Here is a 21,603-nt window from a genome sequence, read left to right as displayed (position 1 = left end):
TTTAAACTACAACTTCAGCAGGGAGGGAGGGGTCCATGTAGATGTCCAACCTCACACCAGCACATCTTTCCAGTAACAAATCATTTCAAAGAGGTGCAGAAACTTGCAGAAAGCAATTCTCTCCACACATTAACAAAATGACTCTGAGATCTTTCATTCCTCATTTGGCCTGCTGGAATAGCTTTCAGCTGCGGTTACACACAAGGACATGCCCACTTACCCCTCCCTTCCTTCTAGCACAAATCAATGTAACAAGAAACTGGCTCTTCCCATGAGGATGGACAGAGGTGTGTCTGTGGCGAAGAAAGAGACTCACTCCAACAAAATCCATGCACAGTGCTATCACTCACATGCAAACAGAGCATTAAGCCTCATTGTTTTTCATGGTGAAAAGCTTCCTATGCACCTTACTATGCCATCAGATCCTGTCCATTGACCCCGTACGGATTAACGAAGAGCCCATATGTGGCACATAAGCAGCCTGGCTCATTGCGCTGCTGTGCGCACTCTCCACTGTTGATCAAATGAAAAATGGGCTTGGCATTTGCGCACAGGCGCAGCATCATTGCCAATTCCCAACAGAATTTGCTCTATTAAAAAGGTAGTAAAATGAACATACATACATGATTGCAAAACACCATAGGGGGGTTGTTTGTGCATTGCTTTAGATTCCGGATTATAGCATAAAAAGGGCTGTCTTGTGCACATACAGCGATGCTAGACACCGTTTAGGCCCTGAGATGCAAGAAAGAGGAGAAAGATCCAGAAAAACGGGAGCGAAAAGAAAGCAAGCTACAATCAGATCAAACCAGGAGACACAAAGAAACGAAGCAGCTGAATTTGACTATATAAAAAAGAAATAACACTGCATTACTGTCCCCCTGGGATCCGTAAATAATGAGATTATAAGTATTCTGACAGATCAGTCTTGAAACAGCGCGCAAAGGCGATCTCCGTGCGGCTGGAGCGAGAGGAGGACCTGCGAGAAGAGGATGATGGAGACATTTTTGTTTTTGCACGGAATGAGGAGGAAAACAGGAGGAGGCTCCTGGGGATTTGATGGCTGCAACAAAAACACGTTTCTCTGTTTATTGTAGATTGGGAATCGATGGAGATCGCACATGATTAAAATGTGAAGAAAGAAAAAACCCACCAAAATAAGCAACTGCAGGAGGGTGTCTGCTGCCATACGATGATAGAAAAATGCATTGTAATCAAGTGCATGATATTTCTAGACGTGTAAACGCTCAGAGGCCCAACCTCTCCCACCTCATGCAAAAAATATTAAGTGACAAGACGAATGCCGATGGAGAATTACGAAGCAGCGTTGGTCTGCGACTCGCTGCGATGTTACGGTGTAGTTGCCGGGCATTGTGTCGGTGAAGTAAAGGAAATATGTCGGCGTTATTCTTACCTGAGTGCAGACAGCAGTGTTGTGTCTTCAGCAGCAGTCGCTCACCGGGCTCACAGCTTCTCCTCGCGGTGCAGCGGCTGGCCAGAGGGGGCGCTGTGTAGCAGAGGGCTGGCTGTGCTGAAATGCAACCTGCTGCTGCACACAAAGAGCTGCAACACAAGCTCTTAAAACAGTGCTTATTTAGCATTGCATTTATTTCTAAAATACAACAATAAAATAAAATAAAACAGCAAGTTCATATGTTATGTATTTTTTAAACCAGGTTCATTTAAAATTATTAAACAAGGTCCATGCATAAAAATAAAAAACGTTCTTTTTTTAAATCATAGCTTTACTAATCCTGGGGGTACATGGGTTTTGTGATATTTTGGAATAAAATAAAAAATGAAACATAAATAATTACATAAACATAAGAAGAAAGAATGTGCAATAACATAACAACGTTGCATAATTAATGCTTACTAAAATAGAAATATATATATTCCTGTTGCTCCCTTTAGATAACACTGAACACTCTGTACATACATTGTGGTGGATTGAGATATATCAATTAATGAATAATAATAATATTTGTATTGGTATTAATGTTGTTTATTTATTATTATTATTATTATCATTATATTACACGAACATTAGGATATATTATTATTATTATTATTATTATTAGTGTTTAATGTTTCCAGCATATTAAGAATGTGTCGATTTGTTATCTTACCTTACTGTTTGTATTTTGTGTTTTTACAGGACCACATGTCTGAATTAAAAATAATTGTGATATTAGTTGACAGCAAATATGTTTGATGTTATTAATAGATTCCAACAGCACATGGGAGGATATATGGCTAAAATAGCCTGAGAGGAACCAAAGAGAAACACACAGGTTTTTGGGATTTCAAAATAAGAGTTTGTTTTTATTTATTCCCAAAATGAAAATAGGTAAAGCAAAGATGGCCACAGCACAGAGATGATGTCATTGAAAAGCAACTAACATAAGTGAGTGACATAAACAAACCAGAACAGCGACCTAATTCAGACATAAGAGGAACGTACTGTATATACTGACAGGGTAAACCATTTAACAGACAGGATGGACAAACACAATAACTGGATTAATCACAAATAAACACTAGACATACTTTGCTACTAACACAATATTGACTATGCAACAATAAAATCTAAACCAAACTAAACAAACAAATGCTATATGTGGTATAATCCAGGGCTCCGCTGAAGGCTTGTAACTCTAGTTATATAAGCTCATCTTTTATGCTGAATTTAACAAATCAACATTAAATGTGTGTTCTTCATCAAAGATGAATGTGCGCCAAGTAATAATAAACAATGCAAAATGACACTGCTTTGTTTGCTTGTTTTTATAAACACTGTTAATTGACATTCGTGATTAGTAGGTAAAGTCAAAGCATTGTTGGGGAATAATAATATGAATATTATTATTAGTGAAATGGTCTGTATATGCCATTTCAAAACATAAGCAAATGTTTAACAATACTTTATGAAGTTGTATTTTTTAATGTGCTTTTTATTCAGATATTTTTACATGAATTGGGCTGTTCGAATACATTTTCCATCTATGATCAAGTATCTTTCTGCATCTGAATAAATCTGAATAATTAGCAGCAGTCTGAAAAAGCTATGCGCAAACACCCATAACTTTTTAAAATTAAAATAAAAACATATTTATTCAATTTTGCTTCAAGCCAAGAAAGATAATTGACAATAATTTAAAAGACGTTTTCCCCAATAAAAACAAAACAAAAACATTGGGATACTTCACCACTCTAAGTACTGAGAAACTGATATGCATTGGTAACTTTGTGTGAAGTATTATTTCTGTGAGGGGAAATAAAAAGGGTAAGTAATGGCTTTATTTTAGATTTAAACAAATGTGCACTTATTGGTGTGAGAGTTCTGCATTGAACAGTAGCTACAGTACCAGATTGGTGTAGTCGGCACACAAAGGTCGAGTCTTGGCATATAAAACATGGAGGCGCGGGGGACTAAACAGTGCACCCTTGTGTCGCTGCTCTTTCACCGGCCTTGCTTTGGCCTCTAACTATCACACACACACACACACACACACACACACACACACACACACACACACACACACACACACACACACACACACACACACACACACACACACACACACACACACACACACACACACACACACACACACACACACACACACACACACACACACACACACACACACACACACACACACACACACACACACACACACACACACACACACACACACACACACACACACACAGCAAACTTTTACACCAAGTCGAGAAACCGTCCGGCTCAGTGGAATAAGTGACACTCCGAGTCGTTTGGGAATGTTGAAGCTATAATCAAGACAAGGCTCTTTGTTCCTTCTTTCTTTCTTTTTCCTCCTTCCCTCCCTTTCTCCTCTTTGGAAAGTTGCCTAATGCAACAGCTGCCACGAGCTGTGTGGCTGAAGATGATTGGATTTATCCTGGTGAGAGTTCACTGTGGGCCAGGTGCTGCCGTGGGAATCCGTCTCAGTTAGCATAGCCTAGCAACTCATACTACAAAATACCCCACTCATCCAATGGCATTTATACTATCAGTTTTGTACAAAATAATGTTGGAACTTACACTTCTTTTCATACTTACAACCAAAATGCTTTGGTTGATAACTTACATTTAAAAGCAATTGATGCTCAGAAACATGGAGATGGGAAATACAAAAATGTTGCAGAAGTAAATTGGCATCAAATGAAAAATACTCAAGTAAACTTAAGTACTGTAAGTGTAGTAAACTGCCGAAACAAGTATGCAATCAAACACTAGAGGGAGATATTGCAGCATGAGTTTGAGTCTCACTGATGCAAGAATTCATCCCATAATTCTGTAGATGGTTTACTATACTGTGTCATGCATGCTAATACAAAATGTGTTTGACTTTTTCCTGACATTGTATAGACCAATTGAGGAATCAAGAAAATATTTGTCAAATTAATTAATAAAAGTAATTGTTCCCCAAAGGGAAATGTTTAATGTGAGTGTTTGAATGTTATATGACAGACTAAACAATCAGTTTATGTCTTCCATACGTACTCACAGTAAAACCATCAGTTGTCAGTACAACTCCTCATGCTATGTAGTACTGCATGTGTTTTTCTCTTAAATATTGCATAAACTACAAATCATGGCATGTGGATGAATACACTAATACATTTAAAGCAGATTTTAAACCTTTGGCCGACATCTTTTGGTCATGCAATGGTCAGTTTTAAGAATTGGGGAAGGAAGACTTTGATTACATAAAGTGTTTATTTTTTTGTCTCTATGTGTCTGTACATTTCTCCTTAATTCACTAAAAGTTAACTTTGGATAAAAACAAAAAAACATTTGTCTTAGTAATCACCTGGGGAAGTTTCACATAAATATGTATACCCTATTCTTCTAAAGCAGTCTGTTATCATGTGTGCAGAATCAATATTGCAGTGAATTGAAGTCACCTTGTTTCAGGGGTTCCTCCTGCTGTTCAGTTTGAAGCTGCTCAGGTGATGTCATCCTCCTTTAACAGAGATGTTTGTTTAAGAATGCTTCACATCACTGCAGCTGCAGAGGAAGCAGCTTCCCTTTACCCCATTTGAAAACTAAACCTTTAGCAGATCGTTTTTATATGATGGACGACAGACTTTCTGTTTAATGGAGAGCGACAGTTTGTTTTTCACCCCACTTTTTAATGATTGAAAGATGAACTTCAGCCTGAGTGCTGCCGTTTGCCTCCTGATCATCACACGCTACATGGTAAGTTTGCAACGTTCAAAAGGAAATATTGTTCAAAATCTGCAACAGTTACTATAAACCATTATTTATGTATTTGTGGAATGTCCCTAAATTATAGTTTAGCACAACCATGGATTAAGTGATGCAGGGGGATGAAACATGTATTACCATGAGATCTACTGTGGATAACATTTTGTAGATCTTAATGAAATCTGAGAATCAGTTACATTAACCCACATTTTTGTCTATCAGGTGAAGTCAACTCATCCAGAGTGTTTAATTGTTCTTTATCTACAAAATAAAGAAAATGAGTGTAAGCTTCAGATGAACACTGATGCTTCCCTTCAGCCGAGTAATACCAGTGCAGGTAACTGATCCTAGGGATACAAATAAATCTAATTCAAAGCATAAAAGGAAGATTTTCTCAGTGATCATTACGTATTTGAATTTTAGGATGTGTGACGGAGTGGGACGGAGTGAGTTGTTGGCCGTCTGCCTCTGAAGGACAGATCGCCTCTGTCCACTGTCCTCTGCCCTTAAGGAAGCCAGAAACTCCTCCAGGTAAACATTCTATATCACACACAGACACCATCCAGCCTGTAGAGTCTAGCTTACCTTTCAAAAATTCTTCTAACAAGTACCATACAATGGAAAAAAAATGGCATCAATTAATGAAATTAAAAATCAGTTAAAAGATGTTAAACTAATGAAACGTAAACCTAAAGACACGTTTTCGGCATAAATAATGCAGTAATTAAAATAACAATGATTAAAACAACTGAATGTAGAGTCACGGTGTCGCTCTGTACACAGTCTGAATACTGTCCTCCCTGCTTTGCGTGGGATAATTATAATCATTTGTATAATATTTATATATTTTATATCCGCACACAATACCACATTTTTATTCATTTCAAGAATATGAAGAATATTCAGTGTTGGAGAAATATTCTTTACATTGTATTCCTTTAAAAAGTATTATTATATAGCCTGAAAACAGTCATCTTAAGCAGAGACATATTGCATTTAAAAAAGAGTTCACAATTTCTCTCTGAATTACTTGCATGTAATGTCATTCTGTTACCTGATAGCCTAAACTTTTTATTCATTCAACACTTTTAGCTCTCTAAAATCTCCTGAATCCTATTACTCACAGTTCTCATCACGAGGCAGTGTACAGAGCGAGGATGGAGTGGGGCGAGCGTGCCGTATTACACAGCCTGTTACTATGAGGGGGCAGAGGAGGAAGAAGATGAAGACATGGGCAAAGAGGTACAGTGCAGAGAGTTCAGTATACCTGATGATCTTATTCAAATCCCTTTTGCCAGCAGGGAACCAGAGGCTCAGTCCTTTATGTCTCTGATTAATACATATTACATATTTCGCTCCAGAAACACTACTTTGATACCCTGAGGTTGATCTACAGCGTGGGATACGGAGCGTCTCTGGCTGCTCTCCTCATCGCTGTCCTGCTCTTCTGCTGCTTCAGGTGAATTCCTTTTCACATCAGAACAACTCAAAGAAAAATCAAGTGATTAAAGTTTAATAATGAAATGTTTGTGACAATATTTCCCCTCTCAGGAGGCTGCTCTGCACGCGCAACTACATCCACCTCCACCTGTTTGTGAGCTTCATGCTCAGGAGTCTCGCTGTGTTCATCAAAGATGTCGTGTTGTTTGCAGACAAGAGCACGGACCACTGCACCGTGTCCACAGTAAGAACAGTGGGGGGAGTTTTAATTTATTTTGTGAAGAGTATTTTTTATTATTGGTTCATCTTTCTTTTATGGCCAACTTTTTGTTACCTTTTGTAGTTATATGTCAAATATGTGCAAAAGCTCACAGTGTAAAGTACGTATAAATGATATGTGCAATGTAAAGAGAAGACATAATGGTAAAAAAGGGTTAAGTCATAATAGTTTCTAATCATTTTGTTGTCGATTGACAGAAGCACATTTAGTTTGCATTTAATCGGTCCTATTCTAAAACAATTAGATCATCATTTGTAACCATCATGTACAAAACATAAATACTTATGTGCGTTAATACTTAATGCTACAACAGAAGATGCCATGTGCCTACATTCTAAAATACATTTATGTAAGGCACATTACACTTTTTCAAAGAAAGATAAATGCTTAGATTTGAATTTAAATTGTTCTGTGTACAATGTGTTCTGTAATCTAAAATTGTAAATGTCTCCGTTGCGGGACAAAGAAAGGAGTTCTGAACACCATTTGTCCTCAGCTCCGATGTAAAGCGGCTGTGACGTTCTTCCACTTCTGTGTTCTGTCTAACTTCTGCTGGCTGCTGGTGGAGGGTCTGTACCTGCAGTCCCTGCTGCTCTTCACCTTCACTCATACCACCAAGCTCTTCAGGATCTACGCCATCATCGGCTGGGGTTTGCAGTATTTATATTTATCCTGATCGTATTAATGTTTGTTCACCTGTATTGCTGATTGATAGTCTGACTTTACAGGTACTCCCTCAGTGACTCTTGTAATCTGGGCCCTGCTGAAAAATCAGCTTGATGATGAGGGGTATGTATTGTGAAATATCTCTCAGATTTTCATGTCATTATTTGATGTTCATGGATGGTCATTTCTGTATATGTGCAGGTGTTGGGACAACCTGGAGAGCCGTTTATGGTGGATAATCAAGATTCCCATCCTGCTCTCCATCTTTGTAAGCACATATTCAGCCCACATATCTTTAGCAAGAACTACATTCAGGGATCAGCTATGAACATTTCCTACTTTAACAGTCTCCTTATTGCAGCGTGGAAGTGAGAAGTTATCGCCTATTAAACAAATAGCTCAATTTTGGGGGGAAACAATACTATATGCTTTCATCCCGAGAGCTAGACGAAAAGATTGATACCACCTGTGGTGAAAGGAGTACTCAAGAGTTTGCCCATTCCAGAATAATACAGTACTGTATGAACTGTCTATTGGATGGCTGGACTTTTATGAATGAATTGATGCAATCATTCACTAACACTGCTGGAAAATGTTCGTTATGCTGCTGAGTAACTTCACCTATATAAATACATCATAACTTAGTTTGTAGAACGTATAAAGCTCAATGAAGTGGAGTAAAACATCCTATATTTCCCTCTGAATGTAGTTAAAGTATAGGTATTTTAATTTGAATCTACCCATGGATACCACATTCATATACAGTATGTCTATTAAATATGTTAAAAGATAAAACAGGCATCACACATATACAGTCAAAACAAACAGACATGAATAACGAGTGAGCTTTCGAGATGGATTGTTATATTTGGACAGAACCATGCTAGCCGTTTCCCCCTTTTAATAGTCTTTATGCTAAGCAACTGGCTGCTAGCTGTAGCTCTATATTTAAAGCTACCTGAAAGTGGGAACGATGATCTTATCAAACTCTCGGCTAAAAATTTCACCCATTCCTTTAATCAAATGTGCTGATTTGTCAGACTGATTTTTTTAATGGATATATTGATCTTATGGAGAAATTATTCCTAAAGAAGACATTAAATACTAAACAAATGTTGTTTAATATCAGTGATACAGGTCTCACAGCTTTAAAGAGCTGAATCTCAGACTGAATATACATGAAATGGTCTCCAACATGTTGTCTTCAGTAATTGTAACGTTATTTTAAATGCCTGTTTCCTTGTTTCTTGTCTAACATTCTAATTCATGGTCAATGATGCAAATTGAGCTGCTGTAATGATGAGAAAATAGTAATATTGTATCGTTATTCAGTCTACAGTAACTGTGTGATAAAATGCTCCACAGGTAAACCTCGGAATCTTCCTGAACATCAGTAGGATCATCGTTCAGAAGACAAAGGCCACACATGTGAACCAAAGTGAGACCCGGCTGTACAGGTAACAATCTCCACCCTCACATCTCTTCCTCTGCTCTGTCAGTGTGTAAAGCGTCCTCTGCTGTCCTCTGCAGGACGCTGCTGCGCTCCACCCTGCTGCTCATCCCTCTGTTCGGGGTTCACTACGTGGTGTTTGCTCTGATCCCAGAGCATGTGGGTGTCGGGCCTCGACTCTACTTTGAATTAGTTTTAGGCTCCTTCCAGGTAACAGATCCATTATATATATCTATTCAACCAAACTGTATGTGTGGACTATTGGTAAAAGATATTTGGGCTGCAACTAATTATATATTTTGTTGTCTGAATAATTGTTCTGATTATTTTCTTGATTAAAGTTTGGTCTAAAAAATGGCAGAAGTTGTCTCGGGACCATTTGCCATACAAAACGTGGCATGTTAAGACATGCCAATGAACTGGGAAATGATAACATCAGTATTGACCAGTTTCTTTTCATTTTGATAGTTAAAAATCGTTTGATCTTAAAATACTAAAAATGCCTTGTTATGTCCGGCTAGCGGCTCCTATCAACTGTCACCTACGTACACTAACTGTCATATCATAATCAACAAACAGAGATGCATTTGGTATCAATCATTATACTTCTTGTTGCAGCCCTACAATAACATGTAATGACATAACTTTCCTAACTTAGATTTTTTCCTGTTGCTCCAGGGTTTTATTGTTGCTCTATTGTACTGCTTTCTAAACGGAGAGGTAAGAAGTTTGTTCAAAAAACTAAAATCTCACAACTCAACTACTGTACATCTCAATGTCGAATCAACTGCGTTAGAATTATGAATCATTTTTATCTTTCAGGTCCAAAAAGAAGTCCAGAGGATGCTGAGAAGATGGTGGCCTGAGACAGAAACTAACGCCATCAATCTTCCAACACAAGAATATGTCCCCTGAAGTTAAAGTATATGTTGTATGTTGTTTGGTGCTTATTAGTTCTCAATTGTTGAAAGTGTCTCTTTCCATATAAACCATTTATTAATTCACCTTAACATTATCAGTCTTTCCTGATTTTCTTTTATGAAATATTGATTCATTTATATTACATTTGTTGTATAGAGATATTGGTTGTTTCCACATGCACCAGTTGGCTCTCGTATGTGTTCAGCCCTCAGTAGTGCCACAGAATGTGCTAGGATATGATTATGATGTCTGTGTATGCTGAAATACAACTAATGATAAACAAGATATAAATACGCATTCGTTTTTATTATTGATTTAGCACTGAGCATGTGCAAAGATGAGTAACTCATGACCAAAGACAAAGTACTGTTAACATAATCAGGGATTTAGCATCAGGCTCACATCTAGTGGTCAAACGACACCTTCATTTGACGGTTATAATTATGCTTATGTTACTTTACTTTGTTGAGTCAGATGATCATATCAAATAAAATATAAATGATGATGCATTATTTTAGGGATAAACTACACAACAGTATAAGTCATTTAAAATGAGCTTGCCCTTTATCAGCAGCAACATTAAAGTGATGAATACAGTAATGCATGAATAATTATAATCCAGCAATATTATATATGTATTTCTGAAGTAGGCTATTCTGCATGACGATTATTTTTGGTGCTTTATTTTTGATGCACTTACTTTTATCTATACTATTTTCACTCTGAGCTGTTGCTAAACTGTGTGTCAACAGAAGGAGGTCATGCAGTCGTAAAGATTAGAGGACCATGGAAGGTTTCAATGTCTTGGGAAATGTTTGTTTCGGTTCTGATTATATTTAAGTTCTCAGAGCAGAGCACAACACAACAAAGCAAACATTAATACACCCCTCTTTATGGTCTTGTTTTTGGGTGCTTCTGTGCTACTGGCTGTGATTATGTCAAGCAAAAATGGGTTTGTCGTTTTATAGCTGACATAAAAAAAAAAGCAGGAGTAAACTTGATCTTACTAAAAAAAAAAAACAGCCTAATGCTGGATACTGTCTTCCAATGAAAGTAGCTGCACTATCATCAAGGCCCTGAATCCAGCAAGAGAATCAGCAAGTTGGCAACACAGCCTTTCCATTCAGGACACTCAAATAATTATCATTATACATTTAAACATATCATCATGAAGGTAAACAACAAACATGGGTTTTGTAGGTACTATTATAAGTAGTACACAATTTAACAAAAAATGTTTAAAATACAAGTTGTATCAGCAGCATTTTTTTTTCAAAAAGTTAAAGTAGCCACTATGCAGATTGCTAACTGTCAGTGCTATATTATTAAAATAGTGTGTCATTAATTATGTTTTTATATGCAAGCTGTACATTAGCTTTGCTAGTCAAGCTAAAGCTACTATACTTCATATACTTTTTGTATAAAACAAATGTTCTGCATTAAAAGTTCTTATCGGTGGTGAAAGAAATACTCAGGTCTTTTATTTGCATAAAAGTACTAGCACTACAATATTACTTAAAGTCCTGCATACTAACTCATACCTAAGTAAAAGTATCTAAGTAATAGCATCAAATATACTTTCTACTACCAAAGAAAAAGTAGTCATTATGGAAAGTGGCTTATTACTGAAATAATGTTATATAATGTAATGATTGTTAACATGGCTGGGAAGCTTAATCTATAATATTACATCATTATTCATCAGCTGATTAAGATTTTGTATTAAAAATGTAAATTTGTAGAGTAATTAAAGCTCTCAACTGTACCTAAGAACAGTACATGAGTAATTCTACTTAGTTACTTGATCCTGTATGAGTTCATTTCTGAGTAATCCCATTGGCAGATAGCTCCATGTGTACTTAGCCACAGATCCCCATCAGAGACCTCAGGGGCCCCCAGGTATAAAGCAACAAAGCATAGGCATGAATGAATCCGCGGAAGAGCAGCAAAGTAAAACCCGGACTTTATATTGTCAGATTAAGGAGTTTGCAAAGAGACAAATATGAGTTTGATGAATCCACTAAGTGACTAAGTGGGGACTCTTAGCATGGGAGGAGTTAAAAAAAAAGACTCTCCAAGAAGAAGAAGAAGAAGAAGAAAAAAGGAATCCCACCTCCCCTTCCTCGCCTCTGAATGGACTAACCCACTGGTTCACATGGCACCCTCCCCCCCCCATGTGTGTGTGTGTGTGTGTGTGTTGTTTTTGCCTTATATAGTGCAGAGTTATCCAGCTGCTCTGCCTTGGGACCGAGAGATTCGAGTGCAGCAACACTATCTGTCCGTCTTTCAGCCCCTGTTTGAATAAGAAGCACAAGAACAGCTTCTCTGCTCCACAGCATCACTCTTTCTAGTTCTATCCATTCTGCAGCGCATCAGGCAGCTTTCACAAGAGTCAAAATGAACGGCACGACTGATGGGAACTATGAGCACGGTGATTCTAATGATGGGTCCTTCATGTTTACGTCGGAGTCCGTGGGAGAGGGGCACCCTGGTGAGTAGAGGACTCCCTCTCTGTGCTGATGCTGCAGGATGTGAATCAGGAGTAGTGGTGTTCGACACTTTTATGTTTCACTGATCATTGATGACTCTGAGGAATGCAGAAGCCTGACTGGTGCATGGAGGCAATGTACCAGGAAAAAAATAGTTTGAAGAGCCAGACAACTCTGATTTAGAGCATGGATCCTGGACTTTGTGGCTATTAAATTATATTCTCTAACATGCTGCAGTTTCTAACAAAGATAAATCTTGACCGGAAGCTGTATGATATTTAGAATTTAATCAAACTGCAAGAAGTGCAAACTGTGGGTAATTTTAAAATGTCGCTTTGCTTCAACTCTTAGTTAACTGAACCTCAACTTAATCATCACTAAACTAAGTATATTAAGTTGACTCAACAAAACCTGCTGTTCAGATTTGCTCAGTGTCAAGAGTCAGTTGGTCATTTGACACGATGAACTGCAGCTGTTCATGTAGGAGTCACGTTTTAACCAGAATTATTACAAAACAACATGTGGCACTTGTCCTATATCATTCAGGAACTCACTAGTATCATACAATCTGTTTATACACACAGGAAGCCAGTGCAAAGACAGAGAACTGCAGCTGTTTGATTGACTGGACTAATATCAATCCTATTCTGCTGAATCCACAAGTCTCATTGGACTTTGTTGCAACACATGCAGTGACTGATCCATTAATTGACTCACCATCATTTTAGCTCTTGCATAGGAATGGCACTGTTGAACTTTACTCAGCTCATCACATTTCATCATGTGACTTTAAAACAGGAAACTGTAGTATTGGAATATGTTACTATGTAAAAAGACAAAAGTAAACTGTCAGTAAAATGTACCCTACTGCTAAAGGATGTTATGATATAACTAATTTCTCAGGGTTACCAAATAAAGTGCCTCAACATATCAACTGATGGTGACACATGACAGCATCAGCCACATTAATCCTAATATCCGAAGCAAAACAAATAAATCTAGGAAAAAAAACGTATTTATTCTATAATTACTGACAATAAAAAAGGATTAAATAACAGCAAAGTATAACTAGGACACAAGATGGTAATACAACTGTCACATTAACAGCAGACTTAAACATCAACAAGTCAACAACACAGAAATGCATAGACATAACTCGACAGCTGCTGAAGTCATAAAAGCACACATTAAATCAAAAATGATATGCTGCACTGTTTGCACACACCCATAGTACAACACACATCTTTGCATTTGGACTTACCTGTCTCGTGTAGTTCTCTTGTCCACCTTAAAGTCCTCCTTACTCTGCTCCAGCTTCAGCTTCTCAGCTCGTTCATCCTCAAAACAAATACAACAAGTCCTGCTAGCTCTGTCCCCTTGCGCTCCTTAAAGTTGTCACACATTTTTATATTAACGACATTAATGTGACAAAAGATAAATTATGTCTCTCACTGAAAGTAAACTTCCAAAGAAAATGTAGGGGGTGGGTGCAGGAGCATCCTTCATGAGCACATTAGCATGTTAGCAAGGGGCATGTAGCTAGCGCTAGCTTGCACCTGTTGCTTATGCGTCATTTTCGGTGCGTTTGAATTGCGTCACTGCTTTCCCGCCAGGTGATGCTCCTCAGGTGCTAACCAAGGACTGTATAGGTGCAGACAGACAGACAGACAGACAGACTGTAGTTTAGATGCACAAAATAAGATTTGGTTAAGATCGACATCTTAACCTTAGCCTGCTGTAATTTGTTTGGCTACTTCGAACACTGGTTTATATGTGTATGTTTGCAACTTTCTGTGGTGTCAGAAGTTATTCACTGAAGTAGATTTAGTAATACCACCAAGTAAATATAATCCTTTAAAAAAAGAAAAAGTGAAGTGTTTATTGTTAAATCTGGAAAAGCCTTAGTCGTTTTATATATTATAAAGACATTTATGTCTCTAATTTAGTTCTGAAGTCCTGTAAATCCAAATCCTAAAACGACAGATAATTCTTTAATACGTGTCTTTATTTAGGTAAGAATAAAGGCAGATTGCTGCACTAGAAATATATTTTATAAATTAAACTGTTTTAGAAAATAATGTTTATATAAGAAATATGTTTTAAAACAATTCACATTCCAGCAGAAGTGCACTGAGCAAGGCATCCTATTTTATAACATAATATAAGGAAAACTCTAATAGCTGTTAAAAAAGAAGTTGTCAGATACATGTGGTGCAGGAAAAGTACAATATGCAATGTGTTGAAGTAGAAGTAACAGAAAGGTAGTGTTTCAGTACAGCTGGTCACAGTGTGGCAGTGCTTTGATAATATAATGGAGTTGCAGTCTTGCATGTCACCAATCTGGGGCTATTCCTGGAGCTGTAGCTCATAACAGGAGTGATGAGTAGACCTCTGGTTAAGTGAAATATGATACTTCAGGCTCTGCCCAGATGATAAATGTGTGACATGTGCAGCAGAAGGTCACACGAGGAAACAACCTAGCATAGTAACAATTATCCATGTAATGAAATTAATCTCTTATTTTCCAGATAAGATATGCGACCAGATCAGTGATGCTGTGCTGGATGCTCACCTGAAGCAGGACCCGGATGCCAAAGTTGCCTGTGGTGAGTAACAATGTGATTCTCTCGAGCGGAGGGAAGTAAAGCACAAAACGAAAGGATTGTATTTCCTCATATCAGTACATGAGTATTATCTTACTACAAATGTTAGCAAGCAACATGACTATAGCCTATGTGTAAATTATTCTTTTACTTTTCTGCTGCTGACTAAATATGGTTGTTACTTGTTCCAGTTACAAAAATGTACAGATAAATAGGCAACAGTAAAACAAAACAATAACAATAGGTATTAAAAACTGAACATGATAAAGTAAATGAATTGTCATGTCAACAGAACTTTAATGTTGCTGGAAAAAGCACAATTTGCTCAGTTCTATCCTATCAGGATGTAAATGCACTGTAATATCTGTGCTTTGAAACAGAGACAGTGTGTAAAACCGGCATGGTGCTGCTTTGTGGTGAGATCACATCCCGAGCCAACGTAGACTACCAGAAGGTGGTAAGAGAAACCATCCTCAACATTGGGTATGACAACTCAGACAAAGGTGAGTGGAACCAAATGTTTAATCTCTGCACATGTCCCTAAATAAATTAACATTGTTAATATTATTACGTCAGGAGGTTTTATATATACATTAAGCAAGTTAACTCTGCATGTCAACCTCATAGGCTTTGACTATAAGACCTGCAACGTGCTGGTGGCCCTTGAGCAGCAGTCGCCCGACATCGCACAGGGCGTTCATATTGATCGTCTGGAGAATGACATTGGAGCTGGAGACCAGGTCATCTGAAACATTTTAAAAAAAAATACACAACACAACATTGGAACAAATGCTGTTGTCAGTTTTTTCACATACTGTAGGTTCTCTTGTTTTTATTTTAAAACACTTTAATAATGGAGATTTTCACAGATATTGACACTTAAATACAATACTTAGTAAACAGAATTACTAGGTTAACAGATCTCTGCCACTCTAGATAAGACAAAGGTATGGATGACAACATTACTTATTATATTTTGTCCTCTGGAGACAGGGTCTGATGTTTGGGTACGCTACAGATGAGACAGAGGAGTGCATGCCCCTCACCGTCGTCCTCGCACATAAACTCAACTCCAAGATGGCGGAACTGAGACGTAACGGGACCGTCCCTTGGCTCCGTCCAGACTCCAAGACACAGGTAAGATCTAAATGCATACGGACAAAATGACCATGACTTTTGCAGTAGTGAAACAATTATCAGTGAATAAGTAAAATGTCATACATTGCATGTAAAACCAAAAACGGTCCATCCAACTCTACAAAAGTATTCTCCACAGTAAAGATTATCTTCCCAAAATAAACAATGCAAAATTATTCAAACGCAGATTCTATTTGCACCCGGGTGTCTATAGTCAACAATGCTATTTGCACCCGGGTGCAACAACATTGCCAAGTCGTCTGAATTGTTAGGTAAACTATACCATAGCATAAACTTATTTTTGGTTTTGCACCATTTTGATATTTTACATTTGCATTCTCTCCTACTGAAACTACTCCACAAGTTCTATCTCATCATTCTTGCATAATTTCTGACTGCTGAATACTAATTCCACTAAATAACCTTCTTAAAATTCAGACGCTGTTCCAAAAAATAAGCTAAGCATTCAGAGTTAAATTTGGACATCTTACCAAGAGATATCCAGGTTTAAGAGTAAGTCGAGCCGGTGGTTTTCACTTTGTTTATCTCACTAGTAGGTGGGGCAGTGGTAGTGACCTCCAGAAGCTGCAACCAGAGCACGCTGGTATGCAACATCTGAGCTGTCTTTCGAATAACCCCTCCACCAGCTTCAGCCTGTGCGTGTATCAAATCGGTTCTTTGGAACTCACTGCACTTTTGGCAGTCATACGATGTACAGTCCTCCATTTGGAAAGTCTCAAATATAAAAAGAGTATTGTTATCAATAGATTTTCTTTTCTTTTTTTGGCTTCTAGCTGACATTTCTAATGACTTAACATGTCTTAACACTGGACTTGTATCCCGATATGAACATGACACAATAGTATAGTGTATAGTAGATTAACTGTTTTACTCATGCAAAGAAACCAGCAGAAATTGCTTTAAAATTCAGCATTAAAAATCCCCAAATATAATTTAAAAAAAACATACATACATACATACATACATACAAAGAGGAAGGAAGAAATATTTTAGAAAAATTAAAGATTAAAAACAGACAGCTAGTATTTGAAGGCCATGTGGTTTCTGATCACAATTCAAAGCATTTTCTATATTTTGGGTCATAATGGCTAAAAATAGCATTCCCAAAAAGCAGCTGTGGAGGATCATATGGTTCAGGATCATAAAAAGATAGTGTCATTTAACAGGGTGCAAGGCCAAGAAAATACCTTAAACCAAATCAAAAAATGCAGGGAGCTGGTGTTGGTTTTATATTTCTCTCTTATATCTCCAGTAAACTAAAGCCTGTCCACTCCTATCCAACCAGGTGACCGTGCACTACACCCAAGAGAACGGTGCTGTGATCCCCAGGAGGGTTCACACTGTGGTGATCTCAGTGCAGCACGACGACTATGTGAGCCTGGAGGAGCAGAAGGAGGTCCTGAAGGAAAAGGTCATCAAAGCTGTGGTCCCCTCGAAGTACCTGGACGAGAACACCATCTACCACCTGCAGCCCAGCGGACGCTTTGTGATCGGTGGCCCGCAGGTAAGAGTCTAGATGAAGACCATAAGCCAAAACATGTTTCTGTTTACATTGTAAGTGCTGCTGGAGGTAATTTTAGACAATTTTTCTACTTTATGCACCTTGGAAGTAGGAAAAGGTGGGAAAAAATCCGTACTCTAATATAACAGGCAAAAATGTTGGAGATTTTATATTATCAACAAGATCTATACAGAACTTTACAAAGCACAAGGATTTAAGGCTCTTATTTGTCTTATCTCATATTAAATTCATGTAACTTATTTGCACATTGGGATTGAAGAACAGTTACACAATTTTTGCACGAGCATCGGAAACAGTAGTTTGTGTGACATGGAAATGTAAATTGTGGGTGATTTTTTGTCAGGGCGATGCTGGAGTGACGGGCAGGAAGATCATCGTGGACACATACGGTGGTTGGGGGGCTCACGGTGGAGGGGCTTTCTCTGGGAAGGACTACACCAAAGTGGACCGCTCCGCTGCCTACGCTGCCCGCTGGGTGGCTCAATCTCTGGTGAAGGCCAAACTCTGCAGGAGGGTGCTGGTGCAGGTGAGAACTACAAATCCTTCCAAATGCTAAGAGCTTTTTTTTCCAGTGAATGCGTGTCTTTGTTCATGAAGCTTAAAAGAAATAACAGAGCAGAGTACACAATCACAGAAAGATATTTAATGTGCTGATAAATCCCATGAATACTGTATTGTATGTGGACACAGTCTTCAAAGTCTTACACTTGGTTGAGTGATTGTGTCTTAATTGTTGTGAATGTTCGGATGTCCTTATAATATTATATCTTGTGGTCCATTCAGCTGTTAAAGGTCAAACTTACTTAACTAATTCTGAACATGATCTACGCTACAGATCATTGGCATAAAAATGTTTTATCCATCACAAAATTAGATTTGATATCTATTCTTCTCCTGTCTGTATTTTTAGGTGGCATATGCGATCGGAGTGGCCCACCCTCTCTCCATCTCCCTCTTCACCTACGGCTCCTCTCAGCGGAGCGAGAAGGACTTGCTGCAGATCGTCAAGAAAAACTTTGACCTCAGACCCGGCGTCATCGTCAGGTCGGCATTTAACGGATAACAGTGCTTTGTTGGTGTATTCAAAGTGATTGATGTTAAAAATGTAACTAGACTGTGGAAGAAGTAAATGTAGCAATACCACAGTGTAGAAGTATTCTATTAGAAGGATTCAAAGGGTCACGGAAAATCCTGAAAGTCATGAGATCATTAAAGGGAGATGAAAGAAGAACCTTAAATTACAATTTATAGATTTTGCTGTAATTCTGCTTTATTTTGTGAAATATTTGATCATTTTTTGTCTTTGGTTATTAAAATTGAGGAGTTTAGAGGAGATATTTATTGGAACTGCTAAACATGTACCGTAACCATGACATAAGAAGTCAGGTACATTTTGTTTTTTATGAACTAGTGACATGAGAAGGTGTAGCCAATAAAAAACGACTGTTAAAAAATAAATGTTTAAGTTTTTAGGTGTTAAAATTAACTTTGATTAAGTTAGAAACAAGAAGTTAGAGTTATGTTGATCACAAGGTAGCCATGTTTCATAGTGTACCCTAATTTAAAATAGTACTCAAGACTATTAACTTGTCAGGAAATGTTTACTAAACTAATAAATCGAGAGAGTAAGTAAGGTAATTCTTTCCTAAACTTCTATACAATCTGACTCCTTTTTACAGCTAGTGCATTATACCCTTGCTCCACACAGTTATTTATTGTGCTTAGTTACTTTCCACCTCTGATTGTTCTTCAAATGGGTTAAACCATTAATTATCTGATGATATCTTTATTGTTTTGCAGAGATCTGGACCTAAAGAGACCAATCTACCAGAAGACAGCCTGCTACGGACATTTTGGCAGGAAGGAGTTCCCCTGGGAGGTCCCAAAAAACCTCAACTTCTAGAGTATCTGTGTCTATGTGGGTCTGTGTGTGAGTGGTTGAGTGTGTAAGGGAGGTATAGATAGCTGTCCATGTGACCCTGTAACCCAGTAAGAGAAAATCAGAGGGATGGGTCAGGGTGGGTGCAGATGATCTCCTGTGATTGGCCTAGCTGAAGAGGTTTCATCTGTACTTTGTGACCCTTCAATAGTATCCTGAAATATGAGCAGGCTATTTGGTATTTTTGTCCCATATATTCAGTGTCAGTCACATGCCTGCAGTTTGTTTCACACGTAAAATGGTTGCTTGCAACTGTTTCTGCCAAGGAATAAGTGAATGACCAAATTTGAAGGGAGAGCAGCCATGCAAATGTTTTCAACACTTCTAATGTCTTAATACTTACGATGCTGGTTTTAGTATTACTCTGGACGATCTAAAGCCTGTACTGTAAGTGCTAAAAGTTGTGTTTTCCAGCACAAAATCAAATCTGTACCCTGAACTTACTGTTTTGGCCCATTTTCAAGATCCAAATGGAAGCCCCTCAGCCCTCAGCAAGTGAGAAAAAAATGTTTCCGGTGACCAGATCTTAAAGTCTGATCTAATTTTATAGTTTTATTTTCTATACATTGAACCTAAAATACGTAAAGTGTGTTAGCATGTAAAACTTGCCAAACTTATCCACCAAATCTGATGTTTAGGGATAAACACAGCAGAGAAAATATTTGAGATGAGGAAAAAGAACTGGATCACCAGAATTGTTTCTCTCGCTTGCATTTCAGGGCTTCCGTACACTCCCTACCAAACAAAGATGATATCAAAGAAGTTATACAGCAATATCCCAAAGAACTTCAAAATGTTAGTCTGTTAAAAGTTGTAAATCAGAGGGGTTTCTTTGCTGCGTGCATCTTAACATTGCTTTAGATATTTTAACTATAGTAGTTTGACGTGTATTTGCTGGCTCTAAGCAGTTTCTGAAAGTGTTGGATAGTCTTAAGCCTTAAAAGCTTCAGAGTCTTTAGAGCTTAAAGAAGTGACTTCACAAAGTTAAACTCTTCTGAATAGAGGATAATGTTTTCTTTATATCTATTTCTAACTTGTACATTATTGGTAAAAAAACAAACAAATGATATGCAGACACTGGATCTAATCAAAATGACAACAAAACAAAAATGAGATTTGAGGAGGAGAAACATCATTCATGTCCCAAAGACATTTCAAATGCTGGAGATATTACAGATTGTTGCTGATTATTATTCCGTTTTGGTAAATAGCTTGCTCGTAGGTTGTCTGCAGGTTTTAACGGTAAACTGGATGATCTTAAGCCTCTAAAGGTCTTAATTTATAGTTTTCATTGCTTGTTTTATTTTTTATTTAGGAATCAACGCACAAACCTCTATCCTTAACATGGTTTTCCGAGGTACATGTATGGTTTCATGTAATTTGGTGCTAAGCCATCATGAATTCAGACACTATTAAAGATCCCGAGATGAATAAGATGAAGATTCAAATGTCAGAGATTTATCACTTTACTGTTTTACAAATCCTAAATGCTTCCTATACTTTTTTAAAAGGTTGATAGATAGTTGATAATCAAAATAACTACATTCTTTCTAAAGTCTTCATATTTTTAGTATGAAATAAATGCAATACCTGCATTCTGAACATATTACCACATTTTACATGTGTTGTTTGAAATGAACAGCAATTGTTTGTTTTATATTATTTGACAATAAAAACTGAGAATTTCACCAATACCTTCAAACATCTGCTAAAATAGATAAGATGTTATCTATACTTGTTTTAAAAAGTAAAAAAACCTGAGATAATCCTGTGAATCTGCGACCTTGTGTGGCACACCTCTTATTCATAATCTCAATCCTTTAACAAATACTGTGTCATTTGTCCTGGAAAATGATGTAAATATGACTTTTGAACAATAAAACATTTTAACAAGAG

The 21,603-nt window shown here is 37.5% G+C and overlaps 3 protein-coding genes and 1 long non-coding RNA gene across 23 annotated transcripts in view; 2 read left to right on the top strand and 2 right to left on the bottom strand.

Moving 5' to 3' along the window:
• mapta (microtubule-associated protein tau a) overlaps window positions 1–1,577 on the bottom strand; it is a 31,448-nt gene extending 29,871 nt beyond the window's left edge. For all 20 annotated transcript variants that reach the window (XM_063892395.1, XM_063892392.1, XM_063892399.1 and 17 more), the window contains exon 1: window positions 1,415–1,577. The gene's annotated coding sequence lies outside the window, so the exon portion shown is untranslated. The remainder of the gene's footprint in view (window positions 1–1,414) is intronic.
• Window positions 1,578–3,642: 2,065 nt separating this feature from the next.
• On the bottom strand, window positions 3,643–14,002 carry LOC134870911 (uncharacterized). The gene is made up of 3 exons (XR_010166614.1): window positions 13,747–14,002; window positions 4,936–4,994; window positions 3,643–3,954 (listed from the first exon to the last, which is right to left on the bottom strand). It is a non-coding gene; the product is annotated as an uncharacterized LOC134870911 (long non-coding RNA).
• ghrhr2 (growth hormone releasing hormone receptor 2) lies at window positions 5,040–10,170 on the top strand. Its single transcript, XM_063893726.1, has 13 exons — window positions 5,040–5,230; window positions 5,462–5,576; window positions 5,663–5,770; window positions 6,366–6,481; window positions 6,601–6,698; window positions 6,791–6,923; window positions 7,456–7,609; window positions 7,688–7,748; window positions 7,827–7,893; window positions 8,991–9,082; window positions 9,156–9,285; window positions 9,754–9,795; window positions 9,898–10,170. The coding sequence occupies exons 1-13, from the start codon at window positions 5,177–5,179 to the stop codon at window positions 9,988–9,990; spliced, it is 1,263 nt and encodes a 420-aa protein (XP_063749796.1). The 5' UTR covers window positions 5,040–5,176; the 3' UTR covers window positions 9,991–10,170.
• LOC134870909 (S-adenosylmethionine synthase-like) lies at window positions 12,247–21,602 on the top strand. The gene is made up of 9 exons (XM_063893427.1): window positions 12,247–12,487; window positions 15,014–15,091; window positions 15,469–15,591; window positions 15,716–15,828; window positions 16,082–16,225; window positions 17,532–17,750; window positions 18,112–18,294; window positions 18,679–18,812; window positions 19,569–21,602. Exons 1-9 carry the CDS (start codon window positions 12,394–12,396, stop codon window positions 19,669–19,671), a joined length of 1,191 nt encoding a protein of 396 aa, XP_063749497.1. The 5' UTR covers window positions 12,247–12,393; the 3' UTR covers window positions 19,672–21,602.
• The last annotated feature ends 1 nt before the right edge of the window (window position 21,603 follows it).

The sequence above is a fragment of the Eleginops maclovinus genome, chromosome 10 (assembly GCF_036324505.1).
Source record: "Eleginops maclovinus isolate JMC-PN-2008 ecotype Puerto Natales chromosome 10, JC_Emac_rtc_rv5, whole genome shotgun sequence".
In the NCBI taxonomy this organism is placed as follows: Eukaryota; Metazoa; Chordata; class Actinopteri; order Perciformes; family Eleginopidae; genus Eleginops; species Eleginops maclovinus.
Note: the sequence above shows the minus strand (reverse complement) of the source record. Positions and strands in the feature narration are given on the sequence as shown.

What these genes read in the sequence shown, in the direction of transcription:
- ghrhr2 (XM_063893726.1), top strand. Translation starts at nt 5,177, where the DNA reads ATGAACTTCAGCCTGAGTGCTGCCGTTTGCCTCCTGATCATCACACGC. An exon ending in ATGAAGACATGGGCAAAGAG is followed by an intron (nt 6,482 to 6,600) that starts GTACAGTGCAGA and finishes ATTTCGCTCCAG; the next exon opens with AAACACTACTTTGATACCCT. An exon ending in CTGCTCTTCTGCTGCTTCAG is followed by an intron (nt 6,699 to 6,790) that starts GTGAATTCCTTT and finishes TTCCCCTCTCAG; the next exon opens with GAGGCTGCTCTGCACGCGCA.
- LOC134870909 (XM_063893427.1), top strand. Translation starts at nt 12,394, where the DNA reads ATGAACGGCACGACTGATGGGAACTATGAGCACGGTGATTCTAATGAT. An exon ending in CGTGGGAGAGGGGCACCCTG is followed by an intron (nt 12,488 to 15,013) that starts GTGAGTAGAGGA and finishes CTTATTTTCCAG; the next exon opens with ATAAGATATGCGACCAGATC. An exon ending in GGATGCCAAAGTTGCCTGTG is followed by an intron (nt 15,092 to 15,468) that starts GTGAGTAACAAT and finishes GCTTTGAAACAG; the next exon opens with AGACAGTGTGTAAAACCGGC.